This window comes from Mesoplodon mirus (assembly GCF_964341445.2).
Source record: "Mesoplodon mirus genome assembly, chromosome: 3".
In the NCBI taxonomy this organism is placed as follows: Eukaryota; Metazoa; Chordata; class Mammalia; order Artiodactyla; family Ziphiidae; genus Mesoplodon; species Mesoplodon mirus.
Window position 1 is genome coordinate 95,240,150 of NC_138978.1, and position 17,986 is coordinate 95,258,135.

The window sequence follows — 17,986 nt, forward strand, 5'->3', positions numbered from 1 at the left end:
TAGACCACTGTTTCTGACCTTGGCTACCAGTAAACACGTAATGGTTAAAATAATCATCCTATAAAAGCTCTCTTGAATTAGTTTTTTTCTGATGGCTGTTTTAGAAAGATCAGTACAAAACACTGAAATTAACTTTATTGAGGCATACTTGGAATGTGAGGTCCTTGGTCCAAGTTAAGGGTCAAATAGTTAAGTTTTATTATTGCTTTCCACAGAATAAACAATAGATGATACAATTCCACTTTCTACTGGGCACTCATGATACTTTTTGGAAACATTTGTGATCTGGCTTTATTTAACCACTTCCTATGTTTGGTAATAGAGATAAAATATTTCACTAAGTTGAACTGTATTTAAATAAAAAGACACATTAGCTTGGATGATATCCTCACGCATAGTGTATATTAGTTAAACTCTCAAGGTTAAGTCCTATTTCATTTGTATTAATGCTTCTCCAAGAATGACCACAAAAGAGTAAAGGACTTTATCACATCAAACATTTAGTTTATAACAAATGAACTCTAAGAATTTAAACATAATTTTTAGGTAATTACAAACAACTGTAAGTGCCACTGGTTTTTAATTTTAGACAAACTCAATAATTAATATACAAACTACAAAAAAAGGGGGGGAAAGGTGATTTTATAATAATAAATCTGTTATTTAATTTTTAGTAATTATACAAATGCTCTAATTATACACATCTTTAGGAAAAGGAAAGCCACATCATATTTCTACAGGTAGTCCTTCTATATAATTTTTTTTAAAAATGGTAAAATGTTTATAGCTTTCAAAGCAATATATAAGATCGTTATTTCATCTGCTGCCCTTAACAGTGTAGTGTTCCATATTACTATTTCTATTTTTCTGTTATGCTAAATCATCTTCATGTTTGAACACATTCAATAGCTAATAAATTTTCATCAAGGGTTTATAACATAATTTTCCTAAGCATCTCCCTGATTTTGAACACATGTGTGCCTTCTAATTTTTTGTTATATAAAACACTTTAATATATCCTAGATTATCTCCTTGGGATAGTTCCCCAATGGTAGGATAACTAGCTGAAGGAGAATGAACATTTTAATGACTCTTATTACCTATTCCCAAAATGTAAACTTTTTACCCTCCAACTGTAATTTAACTACTTCTGTCTAAAACAGACAAACAAACAAAAGCCTGCATTGTGAGGCACAGTGGAAAGAACTCAGGCTTTGGAACCACACAGATTTGTACTCAAATCCCCAGTTCAGCTACTTACTTGATTTTAGCCAACTTAATCAACTTCTCTACCTTTTCTCATCTGCAAAAAGGGCATAATCCAAACCAGTCTGCAAGGTTACCATGAGGATTAGCGATAATGTATGTATAATGTCTGGCTCAGAAGTGCTCAAATAATGGAGGCATCAATTGTTGAGACCCTATTAATGATGAAGAGCACCGGTTTTAGAGTCACAGAGACTCACTTTAGAACCCTGGTTCCACCACTGGGTTAGCTGTGTGACCTTGGACCAGTTATTTGACCTCTCTAAGTCTTAGAAGGGCCCTTTGTCTCAGAGTTGTGAAGATTAAATGAGAGAACATGTTGGGCTTCCCTGGTGGTGCAGTGGTTGAGAGTCCGCCTGCCGATGCAGGGGACACGGGTTCGTGCCCCGGTTCGGGAAGATCCCACATGTCGCGGAGCGGCTGGGCCCGTGAGCCATGGCCACTGAGCCTGCGTGTCCGGAGCCTGTGCTCCGCAACGGGAGAGGCCACAGCAGTGAGAAGCCAGCGTACCAAAAAAAAAAAAAAAAAAAAAAAAATGAGATAACATGTAAATTATTAGCACAATGCCTAGGAGCCATCTAACTTTGGAGGTTAAGCAGCAATGACTGTCAGGTAAGAGGGAGAACAGAAGGCCAGGCTCCTTGACTCAAGTCAGTAGAGCTCTATGGTTTTCCCTACCTCCCTGGGATCAGGCAGATCCTTGGGACCACACCCTTGCCTGGCCCATTTCCCATCCCTTCCCTATACTGCTTCCTTCATTCCTAGTAAAGATGATCACTGTCTCAATCAATCAATCATGTGTTCCCAAACCCCTGTCTCGAGCTATGCTTGTAGGGGACCTGATCTAAGACACTAGTATTTACAAGTGCTCAATAAATGGTAGCCCTGACTGTTATTAGGCTCTCAGGAAGAATAATAAATCCATACTTCTCAATTAACATGAATAATAAGTTCACAATTTTCTTTTCATCACTCGTGAGGACTTTTATGCAACTATCACTTTTTAGTAACAGACATTTTCATGTTTCCTTTAATCCCAACTTGAGCCATCTCATCATGGGATAGCTGGGTAATTCTTCATAGATACACATGTATACCTTCTGTGTGATCTCACACTTAAATATTAAGAAAACTTACATTGTTTTCCATTGCAAGGCGACGAACTGCAGGAGTTGCCAGTGTTTTTTGGCCCTTTATCTCTTGGTGTGTGTGTTCATCATGGGACACAGCAGGAGTTTCAACAACATCTTCTTCTGAATCTGGTAACAGGATAAAATTTTACTCTTTAGTAGAAAATAATGAAACAACAAAAACAACAAGCTTAGTGTCTTATATAAATAAATTCAACTTAAAGTATACAGTCAAAAAGCATAATAGATGAGCTACTTCAGAATGGGAAAACACAGCTGCAAAATAGAAAAACATACAAGGGTACTAGAGTGAGTGAGAGGGGTGTACAGGTACCAGGTACTGTTTAATGATTATTATTGCCTGCTGTTTACTTCATTTCTGTTAAAATTATGTAGCAGCTACAAGTTAAAGAATGCAAGTTTCTTTCATAAATTTTAAAACACATTGTATTGTAAACATTTTCCTAATAAATTTCTCACATACATATGAAATGAGAATCAAATGTGAGGTAAATTACATGAATCATGTAAAATCTGTGACAATCTTAAATGCTTTCCTAAGATAATATAGCATTTAAATATTTTCTTTCCTTTGAATATGGCTTAAGGAATGCTGTGGAAGGTTTTATTTTCATGGCTAATACTAATTTGGTTGTTTTATTCTCTAATTGGAGAGTAGTGATATAAGAAAAACTATCTTGGGCTATTAGCATGTATTTTTGCAGCCAAAAAGAAAAAGGTTTTATGAGCATTTAATTGTCAGAGTTGGATGCTAGGAAATCAGTGCTATAGTACATCAGAATCTCTGTGGGAATAAGTAAACTAGAGCCAACCTCTGAAAATCAGCAGAAAACTGAGTTAGCATTGACATTCAATTCTAAGCAAATAAAAATTTTCCACTGCTGGAAAACTATGGAAAGACATTCTATTCATTCATTCCTCCTCACTAGTCTATGAATTGGTCTGGTGGAGCTCTCAAAGTTCCCCTACGGTTAAGGAAGAGAAAAAACAAACACTTTGTATTGAACATGAAGAGTAGTAGAATATTCCACCCCAAAATGTGATTGTAGGAGTTCAGGACATACCACCCCAAAATATGCCACTTTGGTGTACTGATTATTTTCAAGAGCTGTAGGCACTTGAAAAACAACAAATGCTGGGAGAGGCTTACTCTGAACTCTCTTCATGTACCTAAAGACATCCAAAAGGAACTCAACTGTCAGAAACTCCCTCCCTAGGAGGGAAGACTTCCCAACCAGGGAAGACTGACTCATCACAGGAGAAGAGACTAGAAATCAGCAACACACCCATATAAACTTTTGTCACAAACTATCATACTTCCCATATATTCTTCTAAGAGCCAATTCATCCTTCCTAAAAATCATTTATTCTCCCTAAGAGGCCTACATCCCTCCTCCCCTTTCCCTAGTAAGAAGGTATTTAAACCTGAATCCTAAAGCCACCTCTCTGAGTTATTCACTTTTTCTGGGTACCTCCCAGGTATACATGAGGTCTACATGTTAATAAATTTGTTTTTCTCTTGTTCATCTGTCTTTTATTACAGGGATCTCAGCTAAGAACTCAGAAGGTACAGGGAAAATTATTCTTCCTTCCCACAATCACCTAGTATATATATTGTATACTGCACTACATATGTAATATCTTAATCTTCACTCCAGTGTGTAAGATAGGTGTTATTAACCCCATTTTACAGATTTTTAAAAATGAGACTTGAGATGAAGAGATTGGCCCAAGGTCACACACCTAATAAACTGTGAAGAGCTGGGATTCAATCCTAGGGCTGACTCAGTTTGTGCTGTTTCCTTTAGTTCATGGCCCTAGTAGATTTTCTTTCTGGTCAAATAAGCTGGAATACAACTTCTACAGCTCAAGGCGTAATTTTATTGCACTTTGAGAAGCCCTGTGTATTGTCCACATCTGTTGAAGTTACTGGAGAAACTAGTAAGAAAGATTAGCATTAGGAACTCAGATCCAAAGAAAAATCAAGGGGGTTCAGTTGTAGGAATCCCAAATACTAACTTGAAAAATGCATATTTGCTACAGTTTGAGAAATGCATAAATGCCCAGACATATCATATACAAGTTATTATATAACAGTTCCAAAATATCATGTTATTTATTGCTACTCACCTTTCTGGAAAACATTCTATATATCACCAAGCAGTACTGCCTTTTGGAATAACTTCAGTGTAAGTATTAAGTAATAAAACAAAGATTTGCAAGAAGTCACTCATATTATATATGAGTTGTAGTTGTCATGTAGTTGTGGGAAGAAAGCTCTCTTAATACTAAAATACTACCTTGCTAAGGACACTGGAAAGCCAGGGATGATTTAACAGAGATTTAACAGAGAATATCTACCAGAAAGCCATTTCCATGATCCAAGGGTTTCTAGTCTTTTTGTTACCTTGATCATAGAACTGATCTGAAAAGTGACCCAGTAGAGAAGAAGTAAATTATAAGGATATGGAGGGAATGTCATTCTCTAAATGGATGAGTGTTTGTGGCATGATGCCAAGATAAACGGAGTGATCAACATCAAATCACAATTTCGCACAGATACAAAAGGATATTTGGTTCAGAACCTAACAACTAGGAAGAAGATCTAGGAAGATGACCAGATCTTTTAGGCAGGAGAGAAAAGAACAGTTTCTAAATTCAACTTAGAGAGCTAGCGGCCACAATAACTTCTATTAGCATTTGATTCAATAACCTTAGCCCTGATAGAGATTGCACATTATAAAAACAGTTACAGTTTTGGAGAAAGTTGCTGCTGGTTCAGTTTTGCTGATGGAACAATCTGTTCCTGTTATGGTGCCCCGTTACCTCGATGAAATAGAGATTGCAAGCTGTACAACTGGGAAACCAGCAAAGTCAAGCTGTCCTGGCTATTCTGGTTTAGCCTTTGAACTGTCAGCTTAGCTATAAACTGCGACATGTTTAACACAGGGGGAGGCCCATATTGCTACCCCCAAAATGTGGAATGCTTATTACTTTTTCCAGATTTAATTAAACATATGATTGTTCTATGCAATATGAAGAAAGTGTGGACAATAAATCAGAGGATGACTAAAATAAAACCATGGTGATGTAAAACCAGAGTTTGTGTAACAGAGTGGGACCTGGCAGTAACTCCTGTCGTTTTTCAACTTTTTGAAGAGTAAGTCCTAACATTTGACTCCTTCCTACTGTACTTCACATAGATGACCAAGATGATGAAGAAATTATTAATGGTGAATTCTAGTTTGTACTTTCCCCTGAAGCTATTGGACATAATTGTTTTCATATCATGAGCTTATAAACAGGAACCTAGTATTTTATGATTGTAACCAATCAGACTTTGAAAAGCAGGAAGTTTTTTATTGTAAGTTAGAAAAAATATTCTTCTCAGGATTGTTTTTGGACATGTATATGGTAAAAATACAACTTAAAGTGTTTTAATATAAATGTTAAGTATTTGGCACAATATTTTGAGGAGCTTAGGTAAACGTAAAGGACTTCTGTGACTTAATGTGACTTTTCACATTAAAATGTCAAATTCTTTTCAAATGAGGCTTTGGGGAAAATGATCTTGATCATAGTGGCTTTGGTTATAATTCCATTCATTCAATGTACTTTATTCCTTGCCTTTTAAAATAACTAATTTTCGGGATTCCCTGGTGGCGCAGTGGTTGAGAGTCCGCCTGCCGATGCAGGGGACACGGGTTCGTGCCCCAGTCTGGGAAGATCCCACATGCCGCGGAGTGGCTGGGCCCGTGAGCCATGGCCGCTGAGCCTGCGCGTACAGAGCCTGTGCTCCACAACGCGAGAGGCCACAACAGTGAGGGGCCTGCGTACGGCAAAAAAAAAAAACCCGAATTTTGATTCTGAGAAAATTAAGAATTCCAGTGTGACAAAGGCAATTTTTCTTTTATGCAAAAATGAAGTCTTAGTAATTTTCAACTTAGTTTTGTATTCCAGGTATGAGGTTGCCTTAAAAAATCTTTTGAAACTTGTTTAAAAAATAAATAAATAAAAATAAAATACTACCTTGTTAAATAGCACTTGAAGTAAGTTTCTAAGTTTTTTTATCTGATTATACTTATATAAAGTATACTTTATATACTTATTTTCTCCTTTGATGTTCACAATAATGCTACAAGAATGCAGGGCACATTCTTGATTTTACCAATGTAGAAACAGACTCTAAGGGGGATGGAGTTAAGACTAAGCTAAAATTTCATGACTCTCCCCAGCTGATATGATTTTCACTGTTCTTGCACTATACTCTAATATGTGGAATTTTATTCCTTCAGTAGTGGATTCAGATACAGTTTTTAAAACCTTAATTAAATTTTAAGAAAGAACAGAAGAACTCTGGTAAATAAGTTTTTATCATGAAGACTGTCAATTTAGTGTTGCTAGAATTCATCATGTGAAGAAAATTTATAATAAAACTATATTATTTCAGATTAAATAAAAGAGTAATTTGAATTAGTAAAAATATTAAAACTGTGTGATTGCAATGGGAAATACTTTTTGAAATACCAAAGCACTCAAAGGTTTTTGAAAGAGTTGTTTTTGTAAGAAGCTTTAAACTTTTCCTCCCTGAAAAACTTTCTTAGGAAGACCTTTCTTCATAGCACAAATCTAAATCTTAGTTTAGTTTCTGCTCAAATGATCATAAATTGAGAATTAATGATATCTAAACCAATGAGATTGCACAGCATTTTCTTTCTCACTTCAAATTACTGAAACAACTAATTCAATCAATTCAGTCTACAATTAGCTATACAAAATAAGGTTTTAGTTACCATTTACTGAGCACTTATCATGCCCAGGCATTGTACTATGCAATTTATGTTATTGAGTGTAATTTAATGTAATTTAGTAGTGTAATTTAACATGCTATGTTGTTCAAATGGTTTTATGTCAAAGAGCTTTTCTTTGACTCTAAAACACTGTATTATCCTGGCAAACATTTAATACTATAAACTCTATAGGATGCCTAACTTGTGTTGTTACAGCAGAATGTACACATATGTACATTGTTAGAAATTTAGTCCCAGTGTTCTAGATGAAGAATGGAGCTGACACCCTGTCTCTGAATACAATTTTCAGTGTAACAAAGTGGTTAGGAACATGCGTTTTAGAATTAAACAGAGCTGGGGTCAAATCATAGCTCTACCAATTACTAGCTGTGTGGCCATGGGCAACTTATTAAACCTCTGTGGGTCTCAACGTTGCATGTGTCAAATGTGGATAATAATCTATATGATTTAAAGAGGTAACGTATATATAGCATTAGCACAGAGAAAGCATTCAATCGATGGTAGGTGTTCATGTTAAAGGGTAAGTGCAATATAACAGCAGAATATAAAAGTATTCTGCTATATCTTATGTCCCTTCTGCTATAAAGTATTCTGCTACATCTTATGTCCCTTCCTCTCTTCCTTTAATACTTCCCCATGGTGGCAAGACTCCTCAATTAGAGCTAATTAGGTATAGTAACTCTCCACTTGTCTGGTGGTCAAGCATTCTGGCAACTTAATGTTGTACACAGCTGTAGGTGCAGAACACCTAAAACCGTGCCACGCAGCCTCAGCATTAAAACCATACACTTGCTCCAGAGAAAAGTCATTTAGACTCTCAATCACATCCTATTTTCTCTTCTTAGCACATATTTCTTAACAACTTGGTTATCTTTATTGCCAGAAAGTTAGGAAGGAGAGTGATGGCCTGGCACAATGACAAGGCTAAGAGGTAGGCTGAAAAAACAAAAATCAGAGGCAGAATTGTGTTTTTCCCATAATGAATGTTCATTAACATGCCTTTGCATAATCAAAAAAGATTTTAGGTTATACCCAATATCCTCACTTTAAGAAGGCATAAAATATGTAGGTTTAAATAAATAAATAAATAAAACTACTGATTCCCATTAAATGGTTTAGAAAAGTTTGGGTTCAAAAAGCTTCACTTGTTTAGAAAAGTGAGGAGTCATCCTACTTTTTAAAATAGAGGTTAGAGAAAGCCAGGTTAGCTGTAAAGAGAACTCATGGCAATATTCTTAAAACTGAGTTCACAGCAGACAACATACTGAGACATGGATCAGCTTTGACATAATCTTGATAATATTAATTAACTAAATTTCAATTTGTATTTTTTTTAAACAGCATAAATGAGTCTAGTAAGCTCTTTTTAAGTACAGTCTACCTACAGTCAGAGCACTCAGAGATAGGAGTTGGAGGTCACAAATACATTTTCCCTCATCAGAATTATCATGACACTCCAGTCTTGAAAAGCAGGCTGTAACACCATGTTACAAAGAGAGTACCATAGAATATTATTTAAACAAGCATTAAAAGACAGGATTTAATTTCCATTACTGCTATTAAGACGTCTACTCTTGATCCCTTACACTCTTGATGGTTCTATGCTACAATTATTTCCCACCTGTAAAATGGACATAATGTGTCTTATACTTCTAAAAGACTTTTCTTTAGGTAACTTTCTATTTATAGTATAATTGGTTTTCCTGGCACTAAAACAAGGAACAATATAGACAAATTCAGTATTACTACAAATTCTTGTGTAAGACAAGGTACACAAAATAATTAGAAAGCTTTCCTGTTTCCAGAATTTTAAAAGAGGCACATATAAATTTCTTAGTAAGTTGAACCTACTATTCTATAGGCTTGCTTATTTATTTTATGCTTCATAGTCATTCTTACATTAAAAAACAATAAAAATTACAAGAAAAGATAAATATAAAAGCAAAAAGGTACACACACAAAATAAAACTAGCATGCAAGGCAATTATTCAGAATACACTTTGAATTGCAAATGAAATAGAATAGCTAACAATGATCAGTTCTCTATGAGGAAAATTATCAGATAATTTTTACTCTGAACATAACCTATCCAATCCCATTAAGTTTTTACAGACATATAATAAACTGCATACATAAAATATAAAATTTCATAAGTCTTGAAAAATGTATATACCCATAACTATCATGAAAATCAAGATAATGGACATATCACCCCCCAAAGTTTCCTTATACTCCTTGGTAATTCCTCCCTCCTAACCTTCTGCCTCCTTCCTACCCTATCAGCAGGCAACCACTAATGGCTTTGTTATCAAAATATATTAGTTTGCATTTCTAAAACTTTATGTACATAGAATCATACAGCATGTTCTCTTTTATGGCTGGCTTCTCTGACTCAGCATAATTTTTCAAGATTCATCTATGTCGTACAGGAAATTAATTTTTGTAAAAAATTATCTAGAAAAAATATACCCCCTCCTGAAAAAGTTCTATGATTTTATAATTTGCTATAACAAGACTTAGTAAGTTGGATTTCATTGGAGATAGCAAAAGAAACTCTAAAAAATAAAACTCTAAGAAATAAAAGGAGGGCTTCCCTGGTGGCACAGTGTTTGAGAGTCTGCCTGCTGATACAGGGGACGCGGGTTTGTGCCCTGGTCCGGGAAGATCCCACATGCCGCAGAGCGGCTGGGCCTGTGAACCGTGGCGGCTGAGCCTGTGCGTCCAGAGCCTGTGCTCCGCAACGGGAGAGGCCACAACGGTGAGAGGCCCGCATACCGCAAAAAAAAAAAAAAAAAAGAATAAAAGGAAAAAACCCCCCACAAATACCAATTGTTCACTTGTTCATATACAGTCAGCCCTGGGAATCCACAGGTTCCGTATTCATGGATCAACCAACTGCTGATTGAAGATACACAGGAAAAAAATGTATGTAGGTTATATGCAAATACTACACTTTTTTTTTTTTTTTTTGCGCTATGCGGGCCTCTCACCGCTGCAGAATCTCCCGTTGCGGAGCACAGGCTCTGGACACGCAGGCTCAGCGGCCATGGCTCATGGGCTCAGCCACTCTGTGGCACGTGGGATCCTCCCGGACCGGGGCACAAACCCGTGTCCCCTGCATCGGCAGGTGGACTCTCAACCACTGTGCCACTAGGGAAGTCCACTACACCATTTTATACAAAGGATTTGAGCATCCGCAGATTTTGGTGTCTCTGTGTGTGTGTGTGTGTGTGTCCTAGAACCAATCTTTTGCAAATACCACAGGATGACTATAATTTGCTTTTGTGGATGGCCTAGATAGGTATCTAATCTGGTCTACAGCACTTGAGTGGGTATTCTAATTTACTGGCATCCACAAAAATGTTCAGCATCTTTGGTTGTCTAAGTTTATGCCAAGAGTATAATTCTTTCCTTTCTAGGCCTTAACTGAATGAAAGAAAAATCTATATCTATTATCTTGTTGATCCATCAAAATAATTCTGTGTTTATTTCAGGTAATTTTTAAAGGTAAATTCTTTTTTGTTTTTAATATTCCCAAATCATGCCTTTCAATAGAAATTTGGAGTCAAGATAATAGCACCCCTAGTACCCAGAATATGGTCTCTTATTTATTCCACATTAAAAGGAACAAGACGCCCTCAAGGAATGGATAATTCCAGGTCCGGGGTAGGAAAAGTATCAATATAAGGTGAGTCCCAGATCATCTTCTTGTGCCAAAAGCAAGGAAGGTTTTGAAAAGTAACAGCATCATGTTAAAAGAACACACAGAAGCCACTTTGAAATGGTCACCACTATTAATGATTTGAGCATTAAAAAGAATTATAATAAAAACATCAGGTCAAATGAAATATAAACAAAGAATGTTGGAAAAATTAATATCACCATTTGAAGGGTCTATTAAAGTAACTCCTTATTTTAATAATTGGTAAAGAAAGACTGGAATGTCTTTCCAGTAGGAATTGTATTTCATAGTAACAGATAGCCCCAATTGATATAGGAAGAGATAGCTCCACTTTACAGAATAATGCCGCCTAATAATGTTAAAGGAATCCAAAAATCATCATTCTACAACCACTAAAATAATTGTTGATTTAGGCAATGATTCTCAGATGATACTATAAACTACTTATATAGTACCAAAACATTACAACATCGATATCTCTCAGGTTGCAAAGGGAAAAACATAACTGTATAATGGAAGGGCAAGGGTATGGTTATCCTAATTCCATGTTTAAACTTAGCATTATTATACCAGGTTATTCAGACATTATTTGTGTCCTGATATGGAGAAATATGAAGTACATAATATTTCCATGATGTAGATTCTAGCCAAAATATTTAACTGCAACCTAGCCTTTAAAACTTACTTCTAGTTTACAGGAAATATAAAGAAGAGAGGAACAAGTCAAATACCACATGAAGAAGCAACAAGTCCAAAAGATGTGACATTCTGCAAAACAAATGCTACCATCTCTTCAGCAAGTCAGTGTCATGTGGGGAAGTAGGACCCAGATTAAAAGAGACCAGGTTCAATTTGTAGTCCTGTACTAGACCCTAGCTTGAACAAACCAACTGAAATTTCAGAGGCATTTTGGTGGCAACTGGGAAAATTTAAATTTAAATATGGTGTGACTACCAGATAAAATGAAAATGTATTGTTATGAAAACATGTAGAGTCATTAACTAAGCAAACACATTAGAATGTACCAAATACAAGTCTGGTTAAAAAAATACCAAAATGCAAACAAAAATTAAATTCAAAGAAAAAATATTAAAAACAGCAAAGAAAAAGCAAAAAATAACATACAAGGTAATCCCCATAAGGTTACAGCTGATTTCTCAGCAGAAACTATACAGGTCAGAAGGGAGGGGCAGGATATACTTAAAGTGATGAAAAGGAAAAACCTACAACCAAGATTACTCTACCCAGAAAGGATCTCATTCAGATTCTATGGAGAAATCAAAAGCTGTACAGACAAGCAAAAGCTACTTCAGCACCACTAAACCAGCTTTACAACAAATGCTAAAGGAATTTCTCTAAGTGAGAAACACAAGAGAAGAAAAAGACCAAAAAAACAAACCCAAATCAATTAAGAAAATGGTAATAGGAATATACATATCGATAATCACCTTGAATGTAAATGGATTAAACGCTCCAACCAAGACACAGACTGGCTGAATGGATACGAAAACAAGACCCTTATATACGTTGTCTACAAGAAATCCACTTCAGACCTAGGGATACATACAGACTGAAAGTGAAGGGATGGAAAAAGATATTCCATGCAAATGGAAATCACAAGAAAGCTGGAGTAGTAGCAATACGCACATCAGATAAAATAGAGTTTAAAATAAAGACTGTTACAAGAGATAGGAAGAACACTACATAATGATCAAGGGATCAATCCAAGAAGAAAACATAACAATTATAAATATATATGCACCCAACATAGGAACACCTCAATACATAAGGCAAATGCTAACAGCCATAAAAGGAGAAATCGACAGTAACACAGTAACAGTGGGGGACTTCAACACCCCACTCACACCAACAAACAGATCATCCAGACAGAAAATAAATAAGGAAACACAGGCTTTAAATGACACAATAGACCAGATAGAGTTAATTGATATTTTTAGGACATTCCACCCATAAGTGGAAGAATACACTTCTCAAGTGCACACGGAATGTTCTTCAGAATACATCTCATGTTGGGTCATAAATCAAGCCTTGGAAAATTTAAGAAAACTGAAATCATATCAAACATCTTTTCCAACCACAATGCTATGAGATTAGAAATCAATTACAAGAAAAAAACTGTAAAACATGGGCCTCCCTGGTGGCGCAGTGGTTGAGAGTCCGCCTGCCGATGCAGGGGATACGGGTTCGTGCCCCGGTCTGGGAGGATCCCATATGCCGCGGAGCGGCTGGGCCCGTGAGCCATGGCCGCTGGGCCTGCGCATCCGGAGCCTGTGCTCCGCAACGGGGGAGGCCACAACAGTGAGAGGCCCGCATACCGCAAAAAGAAAAAAAAAAAAAAAAAAAAAAAAAAAAAAAAAAAAAAAACTGTAAAACACACAAATACATGGAGGCTAAACAGTGTGCTGCTAAATAACCTAGAGATCACTGAAGAAATCAAAGAGGAAATTTAAAAACACCTAGAAACAAATGACAACAAAAACACGACGATCCAAAGCCTATGGGATGCAGCAAAATCAGTTCTAAGAGGGAAGTTTATAGCAATTCAAGTTCACCTCAAGAAACAAGAAAAATCTCAAATAAACAATCTAACCTTACACCTACAGCAACTAGAAAAAGAACAAAGAAAACCCAAAATTAGTAGAAGGAAAGAAATCATAAAGATCAGAGCAGAAATAGATGAAAGAGAAATGAAGAAAACAATAGCAAAGATCAATAAAACTAAAAGTTGGTTCTTGGAGAAGATATACAAAACTGATAAACTTTTAGCCAGACTCATCAAGAAAAAAAGGGAGAGGACTCAAATCAATAAAATGAGAAACGGGGCTTCCCTGGTGGTGCAGTGGTTGAGAGTCCGCCTGCCGATGCGGGGGACACGGGTTCGTGCCCCGGTGTGGGAAGATCCCACATGCCGTGGAGCAACTCGGCCCGTGAGCCATGGCCGCTGAGCCTGTGCGTCCGGAGCCTGTGCTCCGCAACGGGAGAGGCCACAACAGTGGGAGGCCTGCGTACCGCAAAAATAAATAAATAAATAAATAACATAAAATGCGAAACGAAAAAGGAGAGATTACAGCTGACACCGCAGAAATACAAAGGATCATAAGAACTACCACAAGCAAATATATGCCAATAAACTGGACTACCTGAAGTAATGGACAAATTCTTGGAAAGGTACAACTTTCCAAGATTGAACCAGGAAGAATTAGAAAATATAAACACACCAATCACAGGTAATGAAATTGAAACTGTAATTAAAATCTTCCAACAAACAGAAGTCCAGGACCAGATGGCTTCAAAGGAAAATTCTATCAAACATTTAGAGAACAGTTAAGTCCTATCCATCTCAAACTCCTCCAAAAAATTGTGGTGGGAGGAACACTCCCAAACTCATTCTATAAGGCTACAATCACCCCGATACCAAAATCAGACAAATATCACACACACACAAAAAAAATTACAGATCAATATCACTGATGAACATAAATGCAAAAATCCACAACAAAATACTACCAAACAGAATCCAACAGCACATTAAAAGGATCATACACCATGATCAAGTGGCATTTATCCCAGGGATGCAAGGATTCTTCAATGTATGCAAATCAATCAATGTGATACACCAAATTAACAAACTGAAAAATAAAAACCATATGCTCATCTCAATAGATGCAGCAAAAGCTTTTGACAAAATTCAACACCCATTTGTGATAAAAATTCTACAGAAAATGGGCATAGAGGGAAACTACCTCAGGATAATAAAGGCCACATATAACAAACCCACAGCCAACATCATTTTCAATGGTGAAAAACTGAAAGCATTTCCTCTAAGATAAGAAACAAGACAAGGATGTCCACTCTCACCACTATCATTCAACATAGTATTGGAAGTCTTAGCCTCGGCAATCAGAGAAGAAAAAGAAATAAAAGGAATACAAATTGGAAAAGAAGAAGTAAAGCTGTCACTGCTGCTGATGACATGATACTATAAATAGAAAATCCTAAAGATACCACCAGAAAACTACTAGAACTAATCAATGAATTTGGTAAGTTTGCAGGATACAAAATTAATGCACAGAAATCTCTTGCATTCCTATACACTAACAATGAAAGTTCAGAAAGAGAAATTAAGGAAACAATCCCATTTACCACTGCAACAAAAATATTAAAATACCTAGGGATAAACCTACCTAAGGAAGCAAAAGACCTGTACTCAGAAAACTATAAAACACTGATGAAAGAAATCAAAGATGACATAAACAGATGGAGTGATATACCATGCTCCTGGATTGGAAGAATCAATATTGTGAAAATGACTATACTACCCAAAGCAATCTACAGATTCAATGCAATCCCTATCAAATTACCAATGGCATTTTTTAAAGAACTAGAACAAGAAATTTTACAATTTTTATGGAAATACAAAAGATCCCAAATAGCCAAAGCAATCTTGAGAAAGAAAAATGGAGCTAGAGGAATCAGGCTCCCTGACTTCAGACTATACTACAGAGCTACAGTAATCAAGACAGTATGGTACTGGCACAAAAAGAGAAATACAGATCAACAGAACAGGATAGAAAGCCCAGAGATAAACCCACGCACATATGGTTACCTTATCTTTGACAAAGAAGGCAAGAATATACAATGGAAAAAAGACAGCCTCTTCAATAAATAGTGCTGGAAAAACTGGACAGCTACATGTAAAAGAATGAAATCAGAATGCTCCCTAACGCCATACCCAAAAATAAACTCAAAATGGATTAAAGACCTAAAGGGTAGGATAGGGAGGGTGGGAGGGAGATGCAAGAGGGAGGAGATATGGGGATATATGTATATGTATAGCTGATTCACTTTGTTATAAAGCAGAAGCTAACACACCCTTGTAAAGCAATTACACTCCAATAAAGATGTTAAACATAAAATAAAATAAATAAATGTAGGGCCAGACACTATAAAACTCTTAGAGGAAAACATAGGCAGAACACTCTATGACATAAATCACAGCAAGATCCTTTTTGACCCACCTCCTAGAGTAATGAAAATAAAAACAAAAATAAACAAATGGGACCAATTAAACTTAAAAGCTTTTGCACAGCAAAGGGAACCATAAACAAGATGAAAAGACAACCCTCAGAATGGGAGAAAATATTTGCAAAAGAAGCAACTGACAAAGGATTAATCTCCAAAATATACAAGCAGCTCATGCAGCTCAATAGCAAAAAAACAAACAACCCAATCCAAAAATGGGCAGAAGACCTAAATAGACATTTCTCCAAGAAGACATACAGATGGCCAACAAACACATGAAATGATGCTCAACATCACTAATCATTAGAGAAATGCAAATCAAAACCACAATGAGGTATCACTTCACACCTGTCAGAATGGCCATGACCAAAAAATCTACAAACAATAAATGCTGGAGAGGGTGTGGATAAAAGAGAACCCTCCTGCGCTGTTAGTGGGAATGTAAATTGATACAGCCACTGTGGAGAACAGTATGGAGGTTCCTTAAAAAACTAAAAATAGAACTACCATATGACACAGCAATCCCACTACTGGGCATATATCCTGAGAAAACTATAATTCAAAAAGAGTCATGTACCCCAATGTTCACTGCAGCACTATTTACAATAGCCAGGACATGGAAGCAACCTAAATGAATGGATAAAGAAGATATGGCACATATATACAATGGAATATTACTCAGCCATTAAAAGGAATGAAGTTGAGTTATTTGTAGTGAGGTGGATGGACCTAGAGTCTGTCATACAGAGTGAAGTAAGCCATAAAGAGAAAAACAAATACCGTATTGCTAACGCATATATATGGAATATAAAAAAGTGGTACTGATGAACCTAGTGGCAGGGCAGGAATAAAGACACTGATGTAGAAAACGGACTTGAGGACACAGGGGGAGAAGGGGAAGCTGGGACGAAGTGAGAGAGTGGCATGGACATATATACACTACCAAATGTAAAATAGATGGCTACTGGGAAGCTGTTGCATAGCACAGGGAGATCAAGTTGATGCTTTGTGACGACCTAGAGGGATGGGATAGGGAGGGTGGGAGGGAAGGCTTAAGAGGGAGGGGATATGGGGATGTATGTATACATATAGCCGATTCACTTTGTTGTACAGCAGAGACTAACACATCATTGTAAAGCAATTATACTCCAATGAAGGTGGGGAGAAAAAAAAATACCAAAATGCATATATACAAGTGCCTAGAAAAATGTCTGGAATGACATACACTAATGTGTTAAGAGTGGTGATTAATGAGTTGTAGGAATGTGTTTTCATTTTCTTATTTTCGTTTTTCTGCATTTTGTAACTTTCTACAATGCATGCATCCTGTTTTTATAATAATAATAATAAATAAATAAATAATAGGAAGGCTTTAATAAGTTACCTTCCAGCTTTTGGAGGCAACATGTTATAGCTGAAAATATTCTCGACAAAGACTCAGGACATCCAAGTTCTAAATTTGGCTTTGTCACTGCCATTGGGCAAATTACCCAATGATTCTTCATCCATTAAACTGGAATACCTCACAAATAAGAATAAAATACTAAGTGTGAAACATTTTATAAACTATAAAGTATGACTATGATATTAGTTATTATATTATTGTACAGACTGCAGAACTAAGAGTCAGCCAGCCACTCTAATTCAGACTCCTTCTAGACTTCCAAATTACACTACTGAGATGTCTTTATCTCAGCACTTCCAGATAGATTGTGGGCTTAGGGTTGCATCACAGACTGTGCTCCCCCTGCCCCCACATCAAAGCTTCCTAGATGACATAACCTTGGTATATCACAACAATGCCAAAGGGAACTTCTGATGTAGAGAGCCAGCTATTTGCTACCATAGAGACAGTGCACTGTTTTAATTTTCCAGTAACGTTCTTATAACGAATTCCCTTTTGTCAGGACATCTACTGCTTATAAGTGCTATGGTTGCTGCTGCTTCTGAATGCTAGTTTCTTTGCTTCTCATTCTGATTTTCCTCCTTTTGTCTTCTACTTCTCTTTAAGAAACATGGCTTTCATAACCATC

The 17,986-nt window shown here is 36.4% G+C and overlaps 1 protein-coding gene across 2 annotated transcripts in view; it reads right to left on the minus strand.

The window, feature by feature from the left end:
* DBT (dihydrolipoamide branched chain transacylase E2) overlaps positions 1–17,986 on the minus strand; it is a 45,889-nt gene that overhangs the window by 13,544 nt on the left and 14,359 nt on the right. Inside the window, exons 1-2 of one of the 2 annotated variants that reach the window (XM_082614322.1) lie at positions 4,161–4,318; positions 2,404–2,525 (exon numbers count right to left, since the gene is read on the minus strand). In XM_082614322.1, coding sequence (XP_082470448.1) covers positions 2,404–2,415 — 12 coding nt within the window. In that variant the 5' untranslated portion in view covers positions 2,416–2,525; positions 4,161–4,318. Of the gene's footprint in view, positions 1–2,403; positions 2,526–4,160; positions 4,319–17,986 lie in introns of those variants that run through there. The other variant, XM_082614321.1, reaches the window with a different exon arrangement.